At 46.9% G+C, this 27,038-nt stretch overlaps 3 protein-coding genes across 4 annotated transcripts; all 3 read right to left on the bottom strand.

Moving 5' to 3' along the window:
• Nucleotides 1–1,899: 1,899 nt before the first annotated feature.
• Tap2 (transporter 2, ATP binding cassette subfamily B member) lies at nt 1,900–12,118 on the bottom strand. The gene is made up of 12 exons (XM_046464541.2): nt 11,940–12,118; nt 11,026–11,518; nt 10,823–10,937; nt 8,572–8,702; nt 8,145–8,350; nt 6,723–6,920; nt 6,429–6,557; nt 4,397–4,585; nt 4,043–4,216; nt 3,723–3,882; nt 3,241–3,377; nt 1,900–2,870 (listed from the first exon to the last, which is right to left on the bottom strand). Exons 2-12 carry the CDS (start codon nt 11,516–11,518, stop codon nt 2,691–2,693), a joined length of 2,112 nt encoding a protein of 703 aa, XP_046320497.1. The 5' UTR covers nt 11,940–12,118; the 3' UTR covers nt 1,900–2,690.
• Nucleotides 12,119–13,893: 1,775 nt separating this feature from the next.
• Psmb8 (proteasome 20S subunit beta 8) lies at nt 13,894–17,461 on the bottom strand. Its single transcript, XM_046464419.2, has 6 exons — nt 17,224–17,461; nt 16,091–16,238; nt 15,576–15,687; nt 15,045–15,174; nt 14,460–14,664; nt 13,894–14,217 (listed from the first exon to the last, which is right to left on the bottom strand). The coding sequence occupies exons 1-6, from the start codon at nt 17,368–17,370 to the stop codon at nt 14,129–14,131; spliced, it is 831 nt and encodes a 276-aa protein (XP_046320375.1). The 5' UTR covers nt 17,371–17,461; the 3' UTR covers nt 13,894–14,128.
• Nucleotides 17,462–18,499: 1,038 nt separating this feature from the next.
• Tap1 (transporter 1, ATP binding cassette subfamily B member) lies at nt 18,500–26,857 on the bottom strand. Of its 2 annotated transcripts, none has more exons than XM_046464417.2 (11): nt 25,987–26,857; nt 25,388–25,502; nt 25,110–25,240; nt 24,001–24,206; nt 23,382–23,579; nt 22,444–22,572; nt 22,094–22,282; nt 20,898–21,071; nt 20,513–20,675; nt 20,068–20,204; nt 18,500–19,139 (listed from the first exon to the last, which is right to left on the bottom strand). In XM_046464417.2, exons 1-11 carry the CDS (start codon nt 26,585–26,587, stop codon nt 18,933–18,935), a joined length of 2,250 nt encoding a protein of 749 aa, XP_046320373.1. In that variant the 5' UTR covers nt 26,588–26,857; the 3' UTR covers nt 18,500–18,932. The 2 variants fall into 2 exon arrangements, with proteins under 2 accessions (XP_046320373.1, XP_046320374.1); XM_046464418.2 differs by having other exon boundaries at nt 26,069–26,200.
• Nucleotides 26,858–27,038: the final 181 nt, after the last annotated feature.

Below are 27,038 nucleotides of genomic sequence, written 5' to 3'. Positions count from 1 at the left end.
CCAAACAGCAGTTCTGGCAAGTTCATCGCCCAAACTGGAAAGTACCTGCTGTTTCCGGGAATGTGAAAGTTTCTATTTCCTAGAATAGAGAGAGTTCCAAAACAAGTCCCTCCCAGCAGCCAGTGATGTGTGCAGTGTGAATTCTTGGTGGTTGGTACTTGTAGGGAAGACTGGGGTTTATTCATTTATCCAACAGATGTATTATTTATTGTCTATTGTCAATCAGGCCGTGCGCTGGAGAGCAATATATAGCTTAATAGCTTAATAGGATATAGCTATATAGCTTAATAGGATAAATGAGTTTGAACGTGAGGTGTCCACCCAAAGCTCCTATGTTAATGCAGGAATGTTTAGAGATGAAATGATTAGAATATTAGAGCTATAACCTAATTGATGGATTAATCCATCCATTTGATGGATTAACAATTTGAATGGACAACTTGGACAGCAACTGGTAACTATAGGCATGGGTTAGAGGAAGATTATTGGCTGCATGCCTTTGGGATTTTTATTTTGTCCCTGGGGTCTATCTTTCGACTTCCTGGCTGTCAGGACCTGAGCAGCTTACCTTCCCCACCCACTTTAGTCCACACACTTTGGTATTCTGTTCACTGCCCAGAGCAACGGAACTGGCCAATTAACTAACTAACACAAAGGCCTTCCCTCCAGGAGCTCATTGCCTAAGGACAAAAGGAAGGTGGGCAGAGTTCAAGCAGGGCTGTGCAAAAGTAGGCCTCAGAAGCACAGGAAATGAACGCTTTCTCCAGATTGAGAGAACTAGGGAGGCTTTCTGGAAGCCCTGAGCCCTGAGTTAAGTCTTGAAGGACTTCTGAGAAATAGGGGTGGGCACAGGGGTAGGGAATGAGCAAGAAATTGGGAAGGCCAGAAATTTGGGGAGGCTAGAGCTGAATGCACCAGGAAAGGACAAGATAAGGAGGTTGGGAAAACTGTGTGCTTTGCAAAGGACCTGGGAAGAGGATAAGGACACTAGAAGGCATTTATAGATCATCTCATGTGCCTTCTGGAAAGAATAATGACTTCATGAAGAACAGCCAAGAGAGGGGAACCAATGGTAGAGAAACCTCTCTGGAGATGGTGTGGTTGAAGACTATGAAGGACGGCTGTCACAGCATTAGTAGAGAGAATATAATGGACTCAGAGCTAAGCAGAGCTGGAAGCAACCAAGCTTTGTTTGATCTGACTGTGGATTGGAGATTATGAACACAAGATGCACTTGGTTCAGTGTCCGTGGATTGCATGTGGGTCACTGCGCATGGAAGCCTCGTGGATAGAGACATCTGGTGTCTGGGAATGGCCAGTGGACATTTCCTCTGGTCAATTGCCCAGGGACAATGTGAATCGATTTCCCACTCTGCAGTGGCCCACATAGCACCCGAGATGGGTGTGACCTGCCAAGATGTCAATCAACCTGTGTGTGAGGCCATCGCAGATTACCTCCCTGGCTAGGTGAGAGGCACTTAGGCACAGCTGTGTCAGAGCTTTCCCCACCCTTTTCCAGGTCCAGGGCTTATACGTGCAGAGGCGTGTCTGGCCACTGCCCCGAAGACCCAATCGTTGCCCCTGACCTTGGGATGCTGCCCCCCTTAACCTTCATTGGATGGGATTTTTCCCTGGAATTTTTCGTTCCCCAGTAAAAGTCCACTCCCTGGCAGGTTCTCCCTCTCTCACTAGCCTCTTCAGATAACCTCGATACCGCATTAGGTGACTGGAGGCAGGAGCTAGGAGAAGTGGTCCTGGAGCTGGTTTTTAAAGGTAATTAGAGTCTTGTCCCCTGGGCAGGAAGGAGCCCTTATTGAGAAGCTGGGCTTCGACCCCTGATAGTTTAGGGTGTGGACTGTAGGTTCAGACCTGGATTCAAACTCCAACTCCACCACTGTGTAACCTTGGAAAAGTCATTTAATCAGTTTCCACATGTATAAGATGGGGATAATAAATAATCACCAACCTCATAGTGTTGGGGGCAAGGATTAATAGTGATAGTACATGAAAAATGACTTGGCATATCTCCTACTCATATTAAAACTCTATAAATGGTAGCTATTATCAATATATTTACACTGCTAATTAGAGATCTGTGCTTTTTCAGGGAAAACCCTAGCTTCCCCCAAAATAGCAGGCACTAATGGAAGTAGGGAAGGATACAGAAAGGCAACCCATGAATATTTATGTCTTATTGGGTTAACTGGTATTTCAAAGAACAGATACGTGACTGAGAGGGCATTCAGCAAAATAGTAACCATAGTTCCTCTGGAAAGTGAAACAGTGGGTAGTTTTGACTTTCTTTTTTATCCTTTTCCATAGTTTCTAAATGAATGTGTACTTGTTTATACATATAAGAAAAAGCATTTTAAACATATTATTATGTCACTAGACACTATACATAGGCAAAACTAATAACCAAGGGAAAAACGTTTCTAAACAAGACAGCGGACCCACCACAGCCCAAGACAGCCCACCACAGCCCAAGACAGCTCACCACGGCCACCCACCATCCCCTCACTCCCACCCACCCCTGCCTGCCAAAAGTACACATGGTCCAAATCCCCATCATGCCTCCAGCACCAGGAAGAGCTACCCAGGGTAAAACCCAGGGGAATTCAGAGCAGGAGCTTCTCTGAGTCTGGGTTGCAGCAATAGTCCTGAGAAGGTCCCAGTGTCCGGAGGAGGCCTCACTCCTCCAGATGCTGCTGTACCAGGCGGGAGTAGATGTCCTGGCCCTCCCTGAGCTGGGCGTGGTCCAACAGCTCCCCCTGCTTGAGCACCAGGATCTGGTCAGCATTCTGAACTGTGCGCAGCCTGTGAGCGATCACCAGCACTGTTCGGTCCCCACGAGATTTCCAGGCCTGGAGCTGAAGGGGCAGGACCACAGTGTCTCAGAAAGGTAAGAACAGCATGGACACCACCACCTGCCTGGGCACCATCTCTTGTGACTTAGGGTATAGAAGATGTGAAACATGAGATGAGTGTGAAGGGCCGTAGATAAGGGTCTGCCCTGCCCTTCTCTCTGCTGCCACTGGAGGATGGGAAAGGGACCCTTGGAGGAATCAGGAAGGCCGACACAACACTGCATTCTCCATTTCATTCCCAACCGTACATAGGCACAGCCTCCCTTTGCACTAGCAGGCTACTGTCCTCCCCTGCCAGTTCTGCATGAGCTGATCCTTCAATTGTGACCTCTTAGATTCCACTGTTCCCTGCCCTTCCCTCTCTGGTACTCACGGCCTGCTCACACTGCACATCCAGGGCACTGGTGGCCTCATCCAGAATGAGGATCCGTGGATCCCGCACAAGGGCCCGGGCAATGGCCAGGCGCTGTTTCTGTCCTGCAGCCAACTGGCTCCCTTTCTCCCCTACATCTGAGGAAACCAGAGAAATTCCATTCTTCAGACACAGAGATCAGGATGCAGAGAGACTAGTGCCCAGCAGCTCTTCCCACGAGGACCCTTCAAGAGGTAAGAGGGCCCCGAAGGGGAAAGGCTGGGAGGTGGGGACCATGGCTGCCTGTGTGGAAGAAGCCCTACTTCCACGATGCTCCAAGCAAAGGAACAAGCAAGAGATGGAGGCTGGGGAAGAACGGTGAATGGGAACAGAGGGACAGCAGGGAAGGAGTAAACGAGTTACAGGAACCCAACCTCACCCCATGGATAAGCTCCACTTTCTCTGTTGACTGAAAGAGTAGACTTACAACCTGTGAAAAGTACCTGTATATATCCCATGCTTCATTTCACTTATGAAGTCATACGCATGGGCTGCCCGGGCGGCAGCCATCACCTTGTCGTCCTCACAGTTCTTCAGCCCGTAAGCAATGTTGTCCCTCACAGAACCCGAAAACAGCACGGGCTCCTGCCCAACCAAAGCCACCTGTACACAGGGAATGGGAGCAGAGGACAGTGTGCAAATCCTATGTTGGGACCCTCCGTTCCTCCTTGCCTGCCTCCCTCAGAATGGACCCCTGGCGTTTCTTCCTGTGGATCAGCCATCCTCCTCTCCTACCCCCTCCCTTCCCTCCCTCCCCACCCACCTGGCTGTGCAGGTAGTGGTGCTCATAGTTTGAGATGGGCTCCCCATCCAACAGCAGCCGCCCGCCTGTGGGCTGGTACAGATTCTGCAGCAGGGCAGCCACAGTGCTCTTCCCAGAACCATTGGGTCCCACCAGCGCTGTCATCTCTCCAGCGTGGAGGGTGAACGTCAGCCCCTGGAAAATCAGGAGAGTCAGGGGCCTGCCACTTTTCCCACAGCATCCCTTTCCTTCTTTTCCTAGCAGAAGCAAAATCAGCTCCTCAAAGGAAAATGATCTCCAGTCTTTGGTACCTGATCACCCAAAAGCAGTAGGGAGCAAGGGACAAGTTCCCTCCCTGGGGCGTTTCTCAGGCACCTTGAGCACAGGTTGGTCAGGGCGATTGGGATATGCAAATGAGACGTCTTGGAATTCCACAATCCCCTGCAGTGTGGGAGGGGCCAGAGTCCCTGGCTCAGGCAGGTTGGGCTTTCTGTCCAGGTATCTGAAAACCTTCTCTGCAGCTCCCACGTTGCTCAGCATATCACCAAAACCAAATACCAGAGCCTGGGAAACAAGAATGGACGGGTCAGCTAAGCAAACATCCTATGGAAACCAACCTCCCAATTCCTCACACTCCCCTGCAACACTCCACCCACTCAGAAAAGATACTCCTTATTTAAATGTGAAATTTAGAATTTAAAAGTGGCACTAACATCTCAGTGTTCTAATTTGCAATGAAGAGGATGTAAATTCCATATTCTGACCACACAGCACTATGCCTATCGCCAGACCTTGGAAATTACTGTTTTATATCCCTCATGCACAGTTCTGTCTTGCTTGACTAGACAGGAAACACCTTAAAAGCAGACATTGTACCTAACTCACCTTTGGAGCCACCAGAGTACCTAGCACAGTTCTCCAAACATAAAAGATGATCAGTAAATGTCAGAGAAATTATAAAATAAAACCCATGATGTGGTAACTAGCTTTGAACTGATAAATATAGGAAAAGGGCCTAATCCTCATTCTGCCTTTCCTAATCAAACTGCATCACTGGGTAACCCAATAATAGATGAGAACAAGTCTTTCTTAGTAACTGATACGATAGAGTATTACCATTTTGCAGCTCCAATAATTTAACAGTTCTAGGCATTGAACATGAAAGTCTGATATCACCACAAGAGACACTGTATGTCTCCTGGAGGAAGAACCCACCACCACCTAGGAAATACTAAAAGAAAGGAAAGAGAGAGGGAGAGAGAGAGAGAGAGAGAGAGAGAGAGAGAGAGAGAGAGAGAGATGGAGGGAGGAAGGGAGGGACAAAGGGAGGAAGGGAGGGAGGAAGGGAGGGAGGGAAGGAAGGAAGGAAAAGAAAGAAAGAAGGAAGGAAGGAGGGAATCCTGAATCTCACAAACTTAAGATTTGTCTACCAATGGGCAGGGAAAATAGAGGTAGAGAAACCTACTAAAATAGAACCACATCTGGGTGTAGTGGGGCACCCCTGTAATCCCAGTGGCTCTGAAGGCTGAATCAGGATCACAAGTTCAAAGCCAGCCTCAGCAATTTAGGGAGACCCTAAGCAACTTAGGGAGATCCTGTCTCTAAATAAAATATATAAAGGACTAGGGATGTGGCTCAGTGGTTAAGTGCCCTAGGTTCAATCCTGGTACCAACAAATAAATAAATAAAACCCCAGAGATTCCATCAACAAAATCCAAGCCATAAGAAATTCCCAAACAAACCACTTATTTCTTCAACAAATAAACTGCAAAGAGAGAAATTTTTTGAGAGATTTAAAATTCATATTAACCAATCACAGCATGTAGACCTTATTTGGAACCTACTACACCATGTCTAAGACAATTGGAGACTTGACCATTGATTGCATATAAAGAATTATGTCAATTTTTAGGGGTGATAATAGCTTTTTGATTAAGTACTTTTTTAGACGTTTCTATTTAGTGATATATACCAAAATGTTTACAGATAATGAATTTGTTTTAAAATAATATGGGTGGGGAAAGTGAGTGGGGATACAGACCAAACAAGATTGGCCATGAGATGTTAATTGTTAAAGCTGGTATTGGGCATATGTGAATTTGTTATATTACTTTCTTTTTTATTATTATTTTTTAGTTGTATAAAGACACAATATCTTTTTATTTATTTATTTTTATGTGGTGCTGAGGATTGAACCCAGAGCCTCACGCATGCGAGGCAAGCGCTCTACCACTGAGCTACAACCCCAACCCCCTTTTTTTTTTTAATGCTTGAAATTCTCCACAACAAAGTGAATTGGGGTTTTCTATTTTGTTTTGTATTTTTAAGGGTAAGAAATAAAGCCCAAGACCCATAAGGGCCGAGAGAAAAACAGAGTAAACGGGAGAGCACGTGGGTCCTCACTCACTCGAACGTAGTTCCCCACGTCCTCCTGGTAGAGCAGAAAGGAGAGCAGCCCGCCCCTCGTGACCTCGCCAGCCAGGATCTGCTGCAGCCCGCAGCTCAGCACCAGCACCTGCACACCCAAGGTCAGCACCTGCGAGGGGGGAAGAGGAGAGGCTGGTAAAGTCTCCGCATTCTATCCCCGCACCTGCCCCTGTGAGAGATACTGGTGAGGGACACCCAAAACCTGCTGTCTCCCCGCCCCCATCCTTTCTCCTTTCCCTTCCCACGCCTTCATCCTGCCACTCAGCTGTCTCACCCTCCGTATAAGCAGGTACAGAGCACGTTCCAGGTCCCGTCGCCACCACAACTGCCGGCACCGCTCCACAGCCTTCTTATAGAGGCAGACCTCATCCTCCTCGGCCCCAAAACTGCGCACGGTCTGCAGCCCGCCAACTGCCTCCCGCACCACCTGCCCTGCCTTCGCCACTTCATCCTGGATCTCCAGCAGCACAGCCTGGAAGAGTGGCACAGCGACATCCCGGGTGATGCCACAGAAGACAGCAGGCCCCAGGTACCCTCCAGCCCTTGGGATGCTCCCCAACCTACAGAAAACATCAAACGGTTCTTTTACCCTCTTCCTTAATTTTCCTTACAGAAGGAATAATGAGTAAAGGAGGGTGGAAACCATACTATTGAGTGCTCACTGTAAGGTAGTATGGGAGATATATGCTATTTTTTTAAGCCTTCTAATAAAGTAATTCTTCAACCTCCTGTGTCTGATGAGGAAGGAAGGATGCTTTTCCCAAGAAGTCAGAGCTAGCTAAGAAAGGTGAAGATGTAATCCAAAATGGATCAAAGACCCAAATGTAAGAGCTAAAACTATCAGGAAAACATAAGAGTAAAACTTCATGATTTGGCAATGATTTCTTAGATATGACACCAAAAGCATCGGCAACCAAAAAAATGGATAAATTGGACTTCATCAAAATTAAAAACTTTGGTACATCAAAGGGTGCTATCAGTGAAAAGCCCATCACAAAATGTAAGAAAACATTTGCAAATTATATATCCAATAGGGGAATGTCATCCACAATTTGTAAAGAACTCTTACAAATCAACAAAAACAAAAGGCAACCCAATTTAAAAATGGGCAAAGGAATTGAATAGATATTCCTCCAAAGAGGATACAAAAATGTCCAATAAGCCCTTGAAAACATGCTTAACATCATTATTCATTAGGGAAATGCAATCAAAACCACAATGAGTTACATCACAATCATTATAATGGCTATTATTAAAAAAAAAAGAAAAACAGAGGAAAGTGAGTGTTGGCAAGGATATGAAAATATCAGAATCCTTGCACATTTCTGGTAAAAATGTAAAATGGGGCAGTTACTGTGGAACAGTACAGCAGTTCCTTAAAAATTAAATATATTTACTCTATGATCCAGCAATTATATTTCTGCACGTATACCCCAAAGAATTGAAAGCAGAATCTCAGGAGTTGGTATATTCCCACACTCATGTACATGTTTGCTTACAGTTTAAAGGGGCCATGGACCTTCTGACGCAAATGTCCATCAATGTATGACTGAATAAGCAAAGGGTACAAACATATCATATACTCTAAGGGCTGAAAAGAGAAAATCTCTCTCTAGGAGATCCTGCAGCTATGAATGTGGACTCCTCACCTCTACACTTTATTCTTCTCTCAGGGTCCCCTAACATCCACACATACCTGATGGCGCATATTGTACAGCTTTTCCACTGCTATTAGGAGGGGCATTTCGAGCATGGAGAGGAAGGTGAGTCGCGGTGACACGCTCAGCATGAAGCCATACAGCCCGATCACTTTCACCAGGCTCCGCAAGATTACATTGGCATTTAAAGGAAGCCAGCGGCTCATCAGGGTGGTATCTGAGCTCAGCCGTGAGTTCAACTCCCCTGGGAACGACAGAGCAGATGAGGAAACCATAACACTGCAGCATCCCCAAAACTCCCTCCTGACCATCACCACCGACAGAAACCCCTCCTGTCTTACAGAGAGACGTGCAGTCTCTACATTGTCCCAGAAGAGAACTCTGGGCCCTGGCAAATAGTAAAGATGGGAGGGTAACGGGGATAAGGAATGGCCAGGGGAATCCCAGACCTGACTCAGCCCTCACCTGTCTTAATCTCCTGGAAGAAACTGAGGTCCTGACGCAGCAGGGAGGAGAAAAGCTGCTCCCGGGTCCGCAAGTTGATTCTGGACATGATGAAGGTAAAGGAGCCCCCTCGGCAACCTGCAGACAGCGAGCTGTGGGAAGGGAGAACAAGGCAGGAAGTTGAAGAGGAGACAGAAGCACAAAGAAGAGTGGGAGGCGAGAGAAGCAGAGAAGGCCAGAATTAAAAGAAATACAAAAGTTAGGGACAGCAGACCATGGAAAGCAAAAAGGAAAGAGAGGGAGAGAGGAAGAGTGGGGGTAGACAGAGAGACAGAGACAAGAGACAAAGAGAAGAGGAGGTTCAGGAATAAAGAGAAGAAGAAATGGTAAACCTGGTAAGCCAGATGTGGGAGCAAAGTCATCACATGTACAATTCATGAGTGCTCATGGAGTTCACCCTGTGCTACACAAGGCGGAATACAACAGAAGTGAAAAGAAGTAGCCCAGGGCTTACTTCTGGCCTCCCTCTATGTTGTCCCTCTGGGCTTCTTCTCTGTCTTGGTCTCTTTTCTCCCTGGCCCCAAAACCCTTCTTCATAATCATAGATACTTCATTATGGGAACTCAGCACAGATCTCCCTGCCCTTCCGTTCTCCAGAGACATAGAATCACACTGACCCTGCCTTTCATTATTGAAGACTTCCCCTTCGACCAACCAAAATTTTACTATAAAACGTAAAGGAGGGCCAGGGCTGTGGCTCACTGGTAAAGCACTTGTCTAGCATGCATGAGGCACTGGGTTTGATCTCCAGCACCACGTTAAAAATAAACAAATAAAATAAAGGTATTGTGTCCATCTACAATTGAAAAAATACACTTAAAAAACTTAAAGGAAAAATATTTAAAAAAACATAAAAATGTGTGTTTATAAAACACAGATTTCTAATAATATTTAGTTACATATATAAAAGGCTGTTGGGTAATCAGACATGAAATCAGGAGGGTTTTGGACTGGTGATCTAAATAAGAAGGAAAAGAAAAGAAACACATATAGAAGAAACATTTTGAAAGTAGGAAATAGCAGGACTAGTGTTTGATATGAGGAAGATATCCATGGTGCAGACGCTCAAGCCCAGGATACTGATGGTTTCATGAATGAAAAGACAGAGCCAATTTCTGGATGACCAGAACCGTGTGTGATACATTTGGAGTTCTGAGTACACGAAGTGTGAGTGGGCTATTCAATAGGGATTCTATTGGATATAAGGGGACAATCCTTATGGAAATATGAATCTGGTGATGATATCCAGAGATGAACTCAATTAGCTTAATAGGAAAAAGGTTACTAAAGATCAAAAAAACTAGTTAAAAGCAAAGTCCATATTTAAGTGTGCAGAGGAGGAAAGCTCTTCAAAGGAGGCAGAATGATTTGGAAAGTAGAAAGGGAGTTCATAAAAGCTAACTGCAGAAAGAGATCAATAAAGAGATTATAATATAGCCAAATGCTACAGAGAAGCCAAAAAGAATTGTGGCCTGATTAGAAGGGGGTGGGGGATAGTGGATTGGTCAATAAGAAGTTTACATTTGAGTCGTTCCAGCAGAAAGTACCAAGTATAGAATGAAGACATAATGAAAGAATTGGCTTTTGAGGGTATTTGAAAGGAAGTATGGCCACGAAAAAGGAGCAGTTGCAAGCTAAAGTGAGCATCTCCTTAAATTTTGCACCCTAGCTGCTTCATTCACCTCATCCAGTCCCAGCCTGTCTGTTTGTGACAGCAGATTCTTGTGTATGTCTAAAAAGAGGGGAAAGCAAGTCAAGAGAAAGAGTAAAGATGCTGGAAATAAGGGAGATAGGCCTCTGAGTGAGAGCTTCCGGGATTTGCAAAATGAATGAACACTGAGGGGTGGAGAGAGATAGGGATATGTCCACCTTGGAGAGATGCTTTGGAGACACACAGGGGTGGGAGGGAGGAGGCAGAAAAGAGAAATGGAATCTCATAGAGAAATGTTGATAGGCAAATGAAAGACATTCCCTTTGACACATAAATTCCTTCTGTACTACATCCAACCATACTCATATTGGTAATAATGTATTATAAACTTTGAAGATATTGGGTAAATGAAGAATAAATGAAGAAATGAATGAGTGGATGAAAGTGAATAGTGGATAAATACATGTATATTTCAGTTTAAGTATTTTGTGCTTTGTGCAAAATAGATTTAGGAGTCAAGACCCCTGTATAGACTTGGGGATCCAACTGCCCATCACCTACCTCCCAACGGAGAACAGGCACATGAAAAATATGGCGCTGACAAAAGCATCAGGGTCAAAATCACCGCCCAGGATGTCAATCACACGACCGGAATAGTGAGGGATCAATGTTTCACCTGAAAAAAGGCATGAGAACACCAGATGAATGTGCTGGTGCCAAGGCCCTTGTCCGGACTCGAACTCACAATGCCCGGCCCCACTCACCCAACACAGCAGTAACAAGGAAGAAGAAGGCGGCCAAGAGGAATGGCAGGTCTGGCCTGGAGAGCTTCAGCAACCTCCACATCAGGTCTCTGTTGTTCTCCTGGCTCGGCTCTCTCTCCTCAGCTCCAGGAGGACTCAAAACAGCCCATACCGCCCAGCTTAGCACTGCAGCCCCATACCCTGCTAGCAGCCAGCTCCAAGAGGCTGAAGCCACTCTGACTGGGGGAGCACTCAATGTCCCCCCCACGAAGGATCTCAGAGAGAGGAACAAGGGGGTCCCCAGGCACAGCAGCGGCAGCAAGGTCCCCACAAATCCCAGAAGCCCCCACAGCTTTAGCAGCCCCCACAGGCCTCCAAGTCTCAAGGTTCCTTCCAGCCATAGTCCTGGAAGCCCTTGAGGAAGCAAAGTCCCCAGAGTCCCCTGAAGCAGCCAGAGTAAGACGGCGTCCAATAGCAGCAGGGAGGCCCAGGGCCTCAGGTCAGGGAGCGCCATCTACGGGTAGAAAGTGAAAAATTGGGGAAGTGGAGTCGCATTCTCTGTCCCCGCCACCCTGTGTCCCCCCCACCGGTCCACTGCCTTCTCATTTCATCCGATCCCACCCTGTAAGATTCCCTGGGTACCCAGTGCTCATCAGCACGTCCCTCCTAGGGCTGACGGCACTCTGCCTGTCAGAGGGAGCTGGGAAGCCTCACGCTTTAAAAATAAGAAATCCCCTAACCGGGTCCCGCCGCCATCCGCGCCTGTCGCCGCGGAGCTCCGAAGAGCCAAGCGAGTCCAGCCCTACTCTCTTCCTTTCCTCTGGGTCCAGAGGATCGGGAAGCAAAGGGTGTGGCGTGGGGGTGGGCGGTGGGGTGGGAGGTGGGGTCGGCGGCGCCCCTGCTCGCGCTCCAAGTTTTCGTGCGCACAAACTCACCAGCGGCGGCGGCGTGAATGCAGCTCTGCGCGGCTGTCGGTTACGTGCTGGGGTCTGAGCCTGAAATCCGCTCCTACTGTCTCAACTCCGTTTCCCTCTTTGGTCGGCCAGCGATGTTTTCCCAGCCCGGCGCCGGGCCTCGCGGCTTTCGCTTTCTCTTCCCAGCTCCTGCCTCTTTCTGGGCGCGGCGGCCAACAGGCGGCGCCAGAGACTCGCAGACCGCGGAGCCGGGATCCGCAGGTCGCGCTCACAAATCCCAACCCTGGAGTGTGGTTCATCCTCTGTGGCGGTTAGTTTTTAATATAAAATTGCAAAACTGCTTCAGGGTCTGAGGTGCTTTGTAACTTTGTTCAGTTTTCCCTCTAGCTCGGAACCTATTTCAGGAAGTGCCCTATTCTCCCAGAAGAGCCCGTTTTAGGGCGTTGGGGTAAAACAGCCACAGCCAGAGCCAAACAGGCAGGGTCGCTCTTAATGAGAAGTTCCAGACACTCTTACCAGGTCAAAGAAGGTTTCCACTAATAGATTTTGAACTTAGCGAGGTCCTGGCCATTATCTTCATGTGTTCTTCTCAACAGAGCACTTGTAACAGGGCCTGTACATTTGTGTTCAGAATTATGCCGAAAGTTGGCATATGAGGAAAATGTCAGGTACTGGTCTATTTTAATACAGATTAGAATAACAACTGGGCACGCCTGTAATCCCAGCGATTTGGGAGGCTGAGGCAGGAGGATTGAGCCTTAGCAATTTAGAGAAACCCTGCTCAAAAAATAAAAATGCTGGGACTGGGGTTGTGGCTCAGTGGTATAAAGCGCTTGCCTAGCAGGTGTGAGGCACTGGGTTTTATCCTCAGCACCACATTAAAAAATTAAATTAAATAAAGGTATTGTGTCCATCTACAACAAAAAAAGAAGTTCTTCAAAAAATAAATAAATAAAAGGGCTGATAAATAAATAAAAGGGCTCAGTGGTGAAGTGCCCTGGGTTCAATTCCATTACAAAAAAGAAAAATGCCATTAGGTTTCTGCATGTCCTACTTGACCCAGAGCCTATCTATAGAAACTGCAAATTTGTTCACTTCAGAAAGTGACTCTCTTCCGGTTGAAACTACACCCAAAACTTGAAAAATACATATATAAAAACCCCAAAGCAATGATCACTTGGATTCCAAACTCCCCTTTTAAAAAGTTATTTGTGTAACATTTAAAGTTGAAAATAGTTGCAGGAAAGTGTTGAAGTAGATAATTATTAAAATGTCTCTGAACTTATTTGCTCTGGGGTTTTAAGGGTCTTTTCCCAGCTGCTGCCAACTGTTAAGCGGCTCCTTTAACTACCTCTCTTCTGACCAAGATGTGGTCCATGCTCCTTCCTGCAGCTCCTGTGTGAATCAGAGAATCTCACTGTATCTGTCTTGTTTTGTTTTGTTTTGTTTCTAACCTGGATCTTTTATTTTTTCCCTCATATTCCCCACTTGATTCCTGTTTATGTCTTCTTCCTCTTCAATCATGATGATTCTGTCAACTTCCAATCACCCTAAATGCCCATCTTACATTCAAAAAACAATACTTCCAAGGTGTTGCTTAGGGTAAGTGGTACAGTATTTACAACTACCACACATATGTGAGGTAGAAACTTTTTCATTCCATTTTACAGTCAAAAACCAGCTGTTCTAGGTGCCCTCCCCCCAAGTAACCCAGAAAGTTAATAACAGACCACATAGGAGTCTCCAGATAATGTCTCTTTAGAAAGGACCCTGAGTTAAATGAAATTGCAAATAAGTGTCCAAAGAAAACATCATCAGTCCTCCTGAGGTCCTAGAGAGAAGAACTATTTGGTCAGACCTCATTTCTTAGGTAAGAGTCTAAGTCCCTTCTCTGGAAAAGTGTCTCGATTTCCTCCCCTCTACTCCAACCTGCCAAATAAAACCACAGTCCCCATTCCTCAGCACACAACACAGATGCATTTATAACCGTTTTTACTTTATTGGGCTTAGGGGGCACCCAGGAGGGATGCTCCCTGAAATGAAGAACACAAAAAAGGATGAGCTGGGCCCAACCCTCCAGGTCCACACTGGCTGCTGAGCCAGTTCTCTTTCTCTGGCTTTGGTCGGGCTACTCCTTCTTCTGGGACTTAAGATGACCAGTTCCCTGAGTCTACCAGGCTAGCCTGAGGAGGCCTGCCCAGTCTCCACCATTACTGACTGGCATCCCGGTACTGGTGCAGCAGGTCACTGACATCTGTACTTTCAACTTTCACCCAACCATCTTCCTTCATATGGTACACTGTGGACAAATGAGAGAAGAGCATGGAGTCACCCTTCACTTCAGCAAGTTCCTGTTCACAGTTTTATGTTAAAGGCAACAAGAACACACATGTGCACACACAGACACACATGCTCAAAACCCTTATTACTGGGCACTTCTTCTTACTCTGAAAACCTCCTCCCTACCACTCTGCCTCCCCTGAGTACCCTAAAATTAAATCCCAATTCCCAGGCATGATGGTGGGATTATCAGTCTCTTACTATTGACAACGCCTCCAGAATAGCTGTCTCTGTGAGTGGCATGAACAATAGCCCTGCGACCAAGGTCATAAGCTTCTTCAGGACTAAGATTGGGCAGATAGCCACTGTCCATAACCCCGTAGGCATAACTGTTCCCACTACCGGTGGAGAACATACATCCTGAGAGCCGAGTCCCATTGTGATCCACATAGTAAAGTCCTGGACCCTGTAAGATGAAACAATGTTCTGAAATGAATTTGAAAAGGAAATGTTGGTAACATAGAGGCTTAAGGGTGAGTCATAAAAAGTTTTCAAAAGAATGAAAGTTACCATAAGAACATTTGAATTAGGATAGCACTTTGGTAAAAATCACTTTAGAAATAAAAGGAAAAACAAAACTGGGATTCAGCTATTTTAGCAAAATAGCTTATGAAGGACATAAAGTGTCCACATCTGGACCAAGAAATAGCCTGTGCATATACTGAAACAGTTCTAGAATCAAACATTCTATATGCTGTACATCTTGTTGGGGCAGAAGTGGAGGGTAGCAGGCAGAAGAGCTCACTCATCTGTGCTGAGGGATCATGGGAAATGGAGAGTACCCACCTTCTTGTCCCAGCCACAGATCATACTGCCCATGGAGAGGCCCATGCCCCGGTACTGACACATCATGTTGGAGAGCAGTTTGGAGGCAGCTGACACTGAGATCCGCTCCCCATTCCGCAAGTAGTACAGCCTGTATGAGGACAGGAGGTGGAGGAGGAAGTTTAGCTCTCTCCCACCTGATGAATCATGAAATGATTAAAAGCTAAACACTTGGAAGGAATTATTTTGTAGTCTCCAAGGATTGGGGAAAGATGTGGAATGTAAAGTATTTAAAACACATTTTTAAAACCTAGTAAATGATACTACATCATCACAGCTGATAGTGTCCACACTAAATAATTGAGAAAGTATTTGGTTTATAGGCAGCAGTACAGATGGAGATTTGGGAGGCTTTTATCACTCAAAGACTGTTTGGGAAGTACTCTTTTAGCATTAATATAGACCACAGGGGACAAGGGTGAGGAGCAGTGATCTAGGAGACCCAGGAATCAACCACTAGACTAAGAAAGGGAGGTGTGAGGCCTCACCCACCTGCATTCTTTGGCCAACAGGCGCTCCCAGTACTGACAGTCTGCTGCACAGCCAGACATGGTGCCAAGCAGGTAGGGATTAATCTCAATCACCTTGTTCATCCTTAAGGTGGCTGAAAGAAGACAGAGTTTTTTTTGGTTTTTTATTTTTTATTTTTTTATTGTTGGCTGTTCAAAACATTACATAGTTCTTGATATTCTCGAAACACTGGCCAGAGCAATTAGACAGACGAAAGAAATTAAAGGCATCAAAATAGGAAAAGAAGAACTTAAATTATCACTATTTGCAGATGACATGATTCTATACCTAGCAGACCCAAAAGGGTCTACAAAGAAACTATTAGAGCTAATAAATGAATTCAGCAAAGACAGAGTTTTGAGCGAGGCAGAATGACCCCACGATTCTTCTTATGTGCCTTAGATCAATATCTGCTTTGGATTTGGTGCAAACATTGGGCTCCTGCTGAGAAGAGGGCCCAGCTCTTCAGATTCTGCTGAAGAAGCCTGCACACTCACCAATGTAACTTCCAGCCGAGGCCCGGGAATCCACTGCTACAATAACTCCATGCTGGAACTTGAAGGCCAGTGTGGTTGTGCCATGGGCCATCTCAATCTGGACATTTCTGTCTTCGTCCCTACCCAAGGACTGCAGGAATTCAGTGGGCTATGAGAGAGAAAGAAGAAGAGAAAGGGGCACTGAACACTTCTGTAGCAGGAAACTCCAAAGAAAACTGTTTTATTAAAGTGCTGGGAATAAGATGTGTAAGAATTCTCAAGCCACCAATATACGTGATAGTTAGAAACCAATTCTGGGGGGATAGTAGAGGATAGGAAAGGTAGCAGAATACAACAGTTACTAATAGGGCATTATGTAAAAATGTGGATGTGTAACCGATGTGATTCTGCAATCTGTATTTGGGGTAAAATTGGGAGTTCATAACCAACTTGAATCTAATGTATGAAATGTGATATGTCAAGAGCTTTATAATGTTTTGAACAACCAATAAAAAAAATAAATTAAAAAAAAAAAAAAGAAACCAATTCTGGAATGAAATGACTTGGGAGAAGGAAAAGAAGCAGCACAGGGCACCAAACGTTTCCACTTTCCAGTGCAACAGAGATGAAAGAAAACAAATGTTGCCATAACTAAAAATGTTTAAGAATGATTTTAAGGGGTTTTCCCCCATTGATAGGTCATTCAACCTTCAGGAAACATGTTTTATAAACATATTCTCATTTTAAGGAAGAGGGGCTTGAAACCTTGACCGAATGACTTGTTCGCGGACACACTGTGAGTTGCTGAGACCAGACTAGCCACCAAAGTTCACAAGTCTTCCAAGACCCTGCACAGCCCTTATACCATGTGACAACTTAATGAAAAAGGCTTCAAGGTTTGTGTGTGGTGGAGAAGGGGGAGGAAAGCTCTCTTGCTGTGGATAAGGCGTCCCAACCTCATCCCTAACTCTATGTCCTCGTCTGCACTTGCTAGCCCTCAGGTACCCACGCTCCTGTGGGCTCCTCTCGGGGCCGGCCCTGGATGCTGCTCTTCTTCGCTGAAGGATCACCCCCTAGGCGTTTCCCGCCTCAGGCAAGGAAACCTCAAAACAGATCCTGCTTCCTCCACGCTTAGGGTTTCCCGGCACCCTCACCTGCATTCCCCGGGGGAGGGCGAGCTCCGGAGATCGCATAGAGAAACTGTAGTGTCCCGGGTCGGAGCGATGCCTGTTTCCCGCAACGGGGACAACCCAGTCGGGCCGCTGCCCTCCGGGGGCTCCGCACACGTCCAGCAGCGCCATGATCGCTTAACACCCGGAGATCCGTCGACTCTCGGAGGAGGAAGTGAAAGCGAAAGCCGTGGCACCAAGGGGAGGGAACCAGAATTTTTTTTTTTCCCCACATCCCCCTGCCCTTTCCGAGAAAAGGCCAGGGGATGTCTGAACCAAGAGTACTATACTGGGGACAGACGTCTCTTCTCCGCATCACAGAAGTTGATAAACGATGGGTAATGGTCTGTTGGAAGGGTGGAGAGAGCGCGCCTTCGGACGCCCTCTTGGAGTAGATTACAGTGGGAGACACCAGGCAGGCATCCGCTGGAAACAGCCAAGGAGTGGGTAGGGTCGTGTCACCTAAAGACGTAGCCTCAATCAGAAAGGTGCAAGTCTGCAAGGGGCAGGAGGCCGTTTCATGTCGGAGGAGAGTAGAAGTAGATGGCGGGGACGGTGGGGACACTGCGTCTGGGGCCACCGGAAAGAATGTACCCGCATTGTACCAGGTCCCAAGGAGAAGGAGAGTCTCTGAATCTCTTTCCACGTGGTCCCTTGTCGGGCCCCTCCTGGTTCAACGGTCTCCTAACCAGAGGCCACCCACAAGAACCTGCCTTTCGGCCCACCTCTCCTCGCTTGGCTCCTGACTGCAATAAAACGCTGCTGAGTTGAATCCCCGCCTCTTCTTGCAACCTGTGTCGGCCTCATCTGCCCAGCAACTGTTAACGTCACACACCCTGGCCCTCCCTGAATGGAAGAAATTTACTAGATAAGCCCGCCCACTACTCTGCGATTACCCAGGCGGCAGGTGCCACTCTGAACTGGGTGAGCCTTACAGAAAGGATCTAAGTGAACCGGGTGGGTGGTGTGAAGCCCTGCTAGCCCCTGCTCGCGCGCTTGCGCTTCCTCCATTGGGTTCGCCCTTGGTGTTCCAGTTCTGAAAGAGCCGGCTCTGAGCTGCAGCTGCTGGCGTCCTGAGGAGGACCGCATCAGAGTCTTGCTCATCCTTGGGAGCAGATCAGTGTGGGGGAATAGAGGGGTGACCACAGAAATAAAATATCTGGGGGAGGGGATGTCAAACATTAATAATACTAAAAGAAGACCTTCCGAAAAGTACACTGCAAAAGGTGTTTAACTCTTGGGGTGCCGGAAACAGGAGAAATCACAGTACAAAACACCAACTTTATTATAAATATCAAGAACCCACAGAGTAATTATGGGCCAGCATATGCCTTTGGACATATTGAAGGCTGCTGGTCTCCCCTTTCTGTACATTCTGAATATTTCTTCTCATTTTTAGAGTGCTATTCAGACCAAAGCATCAAATGTATCTCTAAACCCAAGGAGGGTTTAAACTAAGGTGTTATAAATCCTGTTTGTCTTCCAGGAAGTCTTTATTATCAAGAGGAGCTTGGAGAAGAAGTAACACACATACAAATTTCAACAATCACCCAGGAGGTTACCTCTTAACATGTAACTCTTCCTAGCAGCACCTGCCCACTCTATAGCTTTGGTAGGACCTTTGCTCCCAAGTTCTCCACCACAGAGAACAGAAGAAAATGGAGGGAAAGGTAATGTGCAGGTAGAGAAGTCTTTCATTCTGGAGCACCTGCAGGAGCCTGCACCATGTCGAAGTAGCATCCCCTATTCTCCATGAGCTGCTGGTGGGTTCCCTCCTCACAGATGGTGCCTCCTTTCAGAAAGAGGATGTGGTCAGCCTGCTCCACCAAGCTGAGATTCTGGGTGATAAGAAGCACAGAGCGAGAGAAACGCTCTGGGCTTTCATACAGGAGTTGCTGCACCTGAGGAAAGACAGAAACTCTGTCAGGACGGGACCCCTCACTCCCAGCCCAAGAACCATCCATCTATGTTTCCAGGGCTAGGACAGACCTCACAGGGTCACTGCCTGGTCTTCCAACAACCCCAAGGGCACTGAAGATTCCTGTTTTGAGTGTTTCTCTGTCGAACCTTTGCTTTATTAAGGAATATTCATTCACATGAGGCAGTACAAAGTAGGAATCTCATGGTGAAACTAAATCTCCTCTCTGCCTATGGGCCAGGATTACTTTATTTTATTTTATGTTATTTTTGGTACTGGGGATTGAACTAAGGGGTGCTTAATCACTGAGCCACATCCCCAGCTCTTTTTATTTTTTATTTTGAGACAGGGTCTCACTAAATTGCTTAGGTTAGCTTTAAATTTGGAGCCTCATGCTTCAGCCTCCTAAATCAATGAAATTACAGGCACATGCCACTGTACCAAGCAGGAATTTTTTTTTTTTTAGATTTTGAGCAAATATAATTTAGTAGTAGTTAAAAGCATGTGCACTCAAGTCAGACAAATCTGAAGTTGGGTCAAGGCCAAACAGCAGGTTATTCAACCTCTCTTAGCCTCCATTGTATCTGTAGAAGAGGACAATAAGGTCCAGCTCACAAGGAATCACGATTAATAAATTGATGACACAGTACTATAAAGTAGTAGCAAGTCTAGTACGTAAGTACAAGATTAATTAATATTAATTTTAGAATAGTCTTTTCTTTATGTTTGTCTTTATGGATTCAGAGATAATCTCTTTTAACTGGTTCTGAATATCTTGAGGGAAAAGCTAATGGGAACTGAAAATTCCAAGGACCAGTTTGGATAATTATGACATTGGTGTAACTAATGTAGGATGAGTAAAGGAAGTAAGGTTCAGTGGGATCTAGGCATTAAGAAGATGGCTGTCTTACCCGTAACTGGCTGTTTGCATCCAGGGCACTCGTGGCGTCATCTAGAATGAGTACACGTGGCTTCCGAATCAATGCTCGGGCCAAGGCCACTGCCTGTCGCTGACCTCCTGACAGCTGGCCCCCAGCCTCACCTACCTCTGCAGAGATAAGAGCCCAGATGAGAGCTGGATAGACCCATGTGTTCACATATGCAAACACACACACACACACACATACACACACACACACACACAAACACACACCAAGGACTGATGGATACAACTGGACAGGGGAGGTTCTGGGAGGGTGGGCAGAGTTCTGAGGCTGTGAGGATGAAGCCATCACAGCAACAAGATCTTACAACTTCAAATTGATGTCCACGGGGCAGGAGGAATGGAATAATAAAGATAAGACTACTGGGGTTTCAGAAGGGAAAAAGTGTTCAGGTGGTAAGATGAATGGGTACCTGTGTCATAGCCCTGGGGGAGCCCAGAAATGAAACTATGGGCTCCAGACTGTATTGCAGCACTTTTTATCTCCTCCATAGTTGGCTTCTGGATCAGACCATAGGCAATATTTTCTTGAATACTTCTTCCAAACAGCTGTGGTTCTTGTCCCACTGCAGCCACCTAAGATATGGTGAAGAATCACAGAACAAGTAACAGGAATATAGCTGTCTGGAGACAGGACATTCACGATTGACAGCATATTATAAAATTACATTCCTCTCCTGACCACAATTCCATATCCACCCAAAGTCTCCTAATCATCCCTAACCTTCCTTTCAGCTCAGTGGCAATGCTCTTTTAGGTTGGTGCTCCCCTTCTTCCCCATGCCATCTTCTTGCTCACCTGTCTGTGCAGGTAGCGATGTTCATATTGAGGAAGGGGCTCCCCATCCAGCAGCAGCTGGCCCATGGTGGGCTGGTAAAGATTCTGCAGCAGGGCAGCCACAGTGCTCTTCCCTGATCCATTGGGTCCCACTAGTGCTGTCACTTTACCAGGATATAGGGTGAATGTCAGCCCCTGGAAGTCAGAGAATCACAATAAGAAGCACTCTAATCAAGGACTCTAACATTAAGACTGTCATTGTCTTGTTACTTAGCATGACGTCTTACCCCAGAGAAGAAAGGAGAAAATGAGGACATATAGGAATTCTTAAAAATATCTATCTATAGATAGATATATAGATATATAGAGATAGATAGATTTTAAGCAAATATAACTTATTTTCTTAAAATAAGTAAAATGACACAATACCTTTATTTTTGTTTATTTTCATTTTATGTGGTGCCGGGGATTGAACACAGTGCCTCACACAAGCGAGGCAAGCGCTCTACCACTGAGCCACAACCCCAGCCTCGACATATAGGAATTCTTACTAGCCCAAATGCATAGACTTCTGGGATGATACCTCCCCAAGGAGAAGAGATGGAAGATGAGACAAAGAAGAAGGTAAAGAAAAGCACCACTATGCCACACACATGATACTGGATACCACCAGGAAGCAGAAAAAAAAATCACATTCTTAATCACACAAGAAAAGAAAGAAGACCAGGAACACATATTTTGGTGAGAAAGTCCTTGGAACATGAGAGTCTTCTCTTTAAAACCTCTTTTCCCATTCTCCTTGGAAGTTCAAACTAATCCTTGAGTTTGGGGAAGATTTATGGAACAGATATGCTTACCAATGCCTGTTTATTTTTTACTTATTTATTTTGGTACCAGGGATAGAACCCAGAGGCACTCAACCACTGAGCCACATCCCCAGCGTTTTTTGTTTTGTTGTTTTGTTTTAGATAGTTCTCACTAAGTTGCTTAAGGCCTCATTAAGTTGCTGAGGCTGGCTCTGAACTAGTGATCCTACTACCTTAGCCTCCCAAACCACTGGGATTACAGGCATGTGCCACCATGCCCAGCCTTATCAATGTCTTTTACAGCTTAAGAAGGGTTGGGCTTGATGTTTAGCAGGCTAGAAGCAGAAAGAAAATTTAGGATGACAGAGGTTAAGGTGAGATGGCTGGAATACAGAGATTGAGAGGCTATACCTGTAGCACTAGGACGTCTGGATCATTAGGATAGGCAAAGGAGACATCTTGGAACTGGACAAGGCTCTTCATGTTTGAGGGAATCAATAGACCCCTGGGTGGGCAGCGAGGGGTCCGGTCCAGATATTCAAATATTTTCTCTGAGGAGCCTATAGCCTTCTGTACCCGGGGATAGGCAGAAAGCAGCACCTGTAGGAGAGATATGAATGTGAGAGGGGCAGAGGGGGAGTCCTAACCTGCTTGCCAGCATTATATGACGTGAGAAGGGTAAAGAGTGGAAGGAAAGGAACACAGGTGGTGACGGGATGGGGAAGGAATAGCACTGGGGAGTGAAACTGGAGGGACCTCACCTTGACAGCAACGGTGAACTGTATCTGGTAGAGAACAAATGCAACAAGGTTCCCACTGCTTATAGTCCCTGTTATCACCATCTGCCCACCAATGTATAGGATTCCCACCTTCAGCAGCAGCCCTGAGACCTATGGAGAGACCACACAGAGAGACTTTTAAAAAGAAGAATTGTGGAAGGGACACAAAGAACCAGAATGGTTAGCATAAAGGAGAGATAAAGTCCCTTTCTCTCAATCTATAGTAGCAGGCTCCATAGGTAGAAAGGAAAAATGAACCAGTCAGACCCATGGAGTCTGACTCAAATACAGATCCCAGGAGTCCTCCTTAACGTTTCTCACATCAACTTATTTGGGGAGCATTTTACTCTTCACAAAAAGACTTTCATGAATATGCTGCCAGCTAATATTAGTATCAAGAGTCCCTGTAAAGGAGGGTCCATCATTTCCATTTTTCTAAATGAGGAAACAGCCTCAGAGAAGGTAAGTTACTTGCCTGTACTCAGAGCTAGTAAACGGCAGCATCAAGCCAGGACTGCTGATTGCTGTTCAGTTCCCTTTACATTACATCACAGATGCCCCTGATCCCTGGCTTCTAGTATTCCCATGGCTCTCACTAGCGTATCGGCACAGCACCACTATGAAGTGGACCCAGGTGCAGAAATTTATGACTCCCTTAGCTTTTGCTGAGAGGCAAAGGAAGGCCCTAGGACTGGAAGACATGACATCTTTCCAATCCACAAGGTTGGGTGAACTTTGTATACCATAGTAGAAGCTACTTAGCAACCCTAAAAGAAGAAGGAAGTTAGAGACAACAAGTAGAGTAACTGAGTCTCAGTGCTATGATGAAAACTCGGAACCAACCATGTCCTGGTGCAGGAAGAATGGAAGGAAGATCAGGAAAAGGACAAGGGAGTGGCAACTCATCTCCAGGTTCTCACATCAGTGGTGCACAGGTTGACTGCATAGGCCAGGGCCTCCTTTTGGTTGAGCGTCTTCATTTCCTCCAGCTTCTGCCTAAACTTCTGGGCCTCGCCTTCCTCATTGGCAAAGCTCCGGACTGTAGGCATAGCTGACAGGGCCTCGATGGCCACCTGGCTGGCCTCTGCCAGAGAGTCCCGCACCTGTACTCCCAGTGACTGTGAAGACAAGGACAAGAAATGTCACATATGGTTAGCAAACCATAAGAGACACTATTATCTGAACTACCTTCTTAAAAATTAAAGTCAGGAAGAGAAAGAGGGACAGGAGGGAAGACAAGGGGGCACAACTATACCACTGGACACTAAAGACATGCAGGGAAGAGGAAAATTTCTCAAAATAGTTTGAGGATCATATTCTTAAGGAGAGATTGTGGGAAGAAGTTAGAAGAGAATATGGAGATCAATGCTGAGCAATGTGTGAACATGGATTATAGGAACTACAGGGACAGGGAGTTCCATGAAGATGGAGAATCAGTGAGGGTACCAAGAGAGTCATGCTGTAAGCAATCTGAGGGAAAATGAGTCTCCCAGTCAGTGATGATGGTCTGTGTAGGTTGAGCCAACTCCCTGGACATACCTGGCACCATTTTCCCAGCTTCTTAGGCAGAAGGAAAAGCAGAGGCAGGGCAGCCAGGGTGACCAGGGTGAGGGACAGTGACCCCCAGAGCATGAGCCCCAAGAGACACAGTCCTCGCACCAGGTACCACATCAATATGCTCAGCTCCTCACTCAGAGACTCACACACGGTGGAAGTGTCATCTGTTACTCGAGAGGTGATGTTACCTGCCAGGGTCAGGGAGAAGAGATTGGAAGGAATGAGACCAGTTCACAGAGTGATGAGAAGAGGAACAAAGAGCCAGGATGCCAGGGTTGGGGTGTCAACATGGGTTTCTAAGGAGGCTAGGCAAATGAGCTTAGGAGTCTGGGGAGGTGTGGGAACCTCAATGCAGAAAAAATGAGTGTCAGAGAGGAAAAGCCTGGCCAAAGGCCTTCATTTCAACTCTAAGAAAGTTGGTTTGCATGTGATTTTATATTTCTCTAAAAGCTTTCTCTTCTTTAAAGCTTTGTATATCCCACACTATTCACAAGAAGGAGCTCAAACTGGTCGCGCAGCAGACCCGGAGAAGGGAGGGTGCTACTAGGAAGCAGTCCAGGAGTCCATCATGAATGCTGCATTGGGAATCAAGATGCTGGGTCTAACACCAAGTTTGCCTCTAACCAAATATGACTATCCAGGTTTCAGCATTTAGGGTCTAGACCTCACGAGGCAGTGGGACTTCATGATCTCAACATTCCCAGGTTTCAAATTCTATAGTTTCTGACTAGAACACATGGGGACAGATTTATGTGGAATTCTGGATGAAAACATTTTTTAAGGTAAAGAGAACAACATTTTGTTTCTGAGGTATATTGAGTATAACAAATAAGAATGTGTGGGTTTAGGGCTGGGTTTGTGGCTCAGCGGTAGAGCACCCGCCTAGCATGTATGAGGCCCTGGGTTCGATCCTCAGCACCACATAAAAGTAAATAAATAAAACAAAGATATTATGTCCAACTACAGCTAACAAATAAATAAATAAGAATGTATGGGTTTAAGAAAGGCAGAGGAAATCTGCAAGGTTAAAAGTAAAAGAGCTTATATGGAGATAAAGAGCATAAGAGTGTATAAGGAATTTCGTGAGAAACCTGTTTGGTTCTGCTGGAAAAACTCCGTCTCCTGGCGCAGGACAGCCTGAAACACCTTTCCCTGAAAGTGACTATGTACACGCCCCATTGTGCTGTTATAGATCCCATCGCCCACGAACTCCAGCAGTGCACTAGAGAGAGATGGGGAAGAAGAAGGGTCAGGGTATGTTCAGGCAAGGAAGAAAAGGTCCCAGATATCCCTGCAGGAGTGCACTTTGGATGGTCTCCCCAGTATCCAACCCTCTCTTTTCCAGGGTTCCTATGTTGAACTCCCAGACCTGGCTATGGTGAGAATGGACATAAGAGTGATGTTTCGGGTTAAAGTAGTAGCTGTCTTATCTTGTAGAATCCAGTCTGTGAGGCGGCCGGTGAAGAATGGAATGGCCATCTCCCCTGGAAGAGAAGAGAGATGGGTCAGTCACAAACTTTAAGTCTGAGCAGGTCATCTCTTCTCAAACTGTCTCCTCCCTGCCCCTCTCCAGGCTTACCATTACCCTGCAGGGCAGCTGCAGAAAAAAGACTTTGAGTTCATAGCCCAAACCTGAATATGATTGAACTCACAATCCTGTGGTTGCCCCACCAGCGCCTTCAGGGAGTTTAATTAAGAAGGATGGAGATGGTGCAGTAAAATACCCTCCTGTTAGAAATAAGATGTTCTGCCTACGAGAAAGGACTTGCCCACAGGGACCCAGGCCAGCACTGAAGCCCAGGACTTCTGCTCCCATCCAGTCCAGTCTGGAATGGTCTGCAGGACCTGAGCTAGGTAGAGGTCCACCCATCAACATTTCCCAGAACCCACACTGCTCTTCTTTGACCATCACCCTGGATTCCTGCCCAGCCCCCTGTATCCTTCCCTTCAGCCCTGCGTCTCCCTTACCAAGACAGGAGAGAACCAGTAGGACCAGGATCAGAGGGAAACGTCGCACCTCTGAGCCCAGGCAGCCTAGAAGTCGACGTACCGCAACCCCAGAGTCTCCATGACCGCTGGCCTCCCAGAGACTCCCGAGCTTGTGCCACAGTGCGGCTGCAGGCAGTGCGGCTACATAGCTGAGGACGAACGCATCCAGGCGACCTCCCCAGTGCAATAGTCTGGTGCTATCAACATCCCCGAGGGCTCCCCACGAGCCCAGCTCTCGAAGCAAGGCAAGTCCTGGTAAGGCCAAACCCAGCGCCGCCGCCAATGGCTCCAAAACTGCCAGCCACCCGTGGCCCCTTGTGCTTCCGCCCTTGCAGCCAACTGTTGCCTTGAGGATCCCGCGGACCCCCAGCCACAGTATGATCCAGCGGCTCAGACCCACCACCCAGGTCCGGAGCAGCAGCAGCGAAGAGGGCACTAGCCGGGAGACTATTCCGGGCAGCGCAGTCCGGAGCAGCACACAGTCGGCGGAAAGTAGCAGTGATGCCCCCAGCCACGCTCCCAGGGAAGCTCCGGAGCAGCGGAAGAACCCGCAGCGGGCGGACGACTTTGGACAGGCCATTGCCTCGCAGGAGCTGTCCCTGGTCCCGGCCTGGGACTCTCCGCTTTCCCGACTGGGCCGGAGTCTCTGCTGCCGGAATCCACGATCCGGTGGGCGACCGGACCAGCGGCTGGGGGAGGGAAGAGCCGCCGGCCAAGGCGGAGCTCTAGGAAAGTCCCAGGAACCGGCTGATGCTGGCAGCGCTTGCTAGAAGTGTGGCTGTTTAGGGGAAAGGGAAATCGAAAGCGGCCGCCGCTCATTAGACCCGCCCACTTCTAAAAGCGACCCGCCCAAACTATTTTGGAAGTGGTCATTGAAATCAGAACTGACATTCTGGCTAGCAGCCCTAGTGTCCCCATTGTCGCCATCACACACCCCACCCCACCCCCGCCGCTTCCCTCCTCTCCCGGCCTCCTTCAGGTCCACGGGCACAAATTTTCTCACCCCAGCCGCTTGGCGGGACTCTTCTGTC

The sequence above is a fragment of the Marmota monax genome, unplaced genomic scaffold (genome assembly GCF_021218885.2).
Source record: "Marmota monax isolate L192 unplaced genomic scaffold, Marmota_monax_Labrador192_F-V1.1 WCK01_AAM20220418_F8-fsc00211, whole genome shotgun sequence".
Lineage (NCBI taxonomy): Eukaryota > Metazoa > Chordata > Mammalia > Rodentia > Sciuridae > Marmota > Marmota monax.
This window is presented reverse-complemented; position numbering and strand designations above follow the sequence as displayed.

Excerpts from the sequence above, each read along its gene's own strand:
- Tap1 (XM_046464417.2), bottom strand. The coding sequence starts at position 26,587 with ATGGCCTGTCCAAAGTCGTCCGCCCGCTGCGGGTTCTTCCGCTGCTCC. Across the intron at positions 23,580-24,000 it reads AGCTGGGAAAATGGTGCCAG|TCACTGGGAGTACAGGTGCG; the intron begins GTATGTCCAGGG and ends TTGTCTTCACAG. Across the intron at positions 19,140-20,067 it reads ATGCAAACAGCCAGTTACGG|GTGCAGCAACTCCTGTATGA; the intron begins GTAAGACAGCCA and ends GTCTTTCCTCAG.
- Tap2 (XM_046464541.2), bottom strand. The coding sequence starts at position 11,518 with ATGGCGCTCCCTGACCTGAGGCCCTGGGCCTCCCTGCTGCTATTGGAC. Across the intron at positions 6,921-8,144 it reads TGTACAATATGCGCCATCAG|GCTGTGCTGCTGGAGATCCA; the intron begins GTATGTGTGGAT and ends CCACTCTTCCAG. Across the intron at positions 4,217-4,396 it reads CTGACCAACCTGTGCTCAAG|GGGCTGACGTTCACCCTCCA; the intron begins GTGCCTGAGAAA and ends CTGATTTTCCAG.
- Psmb8 (XM_046464419.2), bottom strand. The coding sequence starts at position 17,370 with ATGGCGCTGCTGGACGTGTGCGGAGCCCCCGGAGGGCAGCGGCCCGAC. Across the intron at positions 15,688-16,090 it reads CTCGGCTGGAAGTTACATTG|CCACCTTAAGGATGAACAAG; the intron begins GTGAGTGTGCAG and ends GTCTTCTTTCAG. Across the intron at positions 14,665-15,044 it reads TCTGTGGCTGGGACAAGAAG|GGTCCAGGACTTTACTATGT; the intron begins GTGGGTACTCTC and ends TTCATCTTACAG.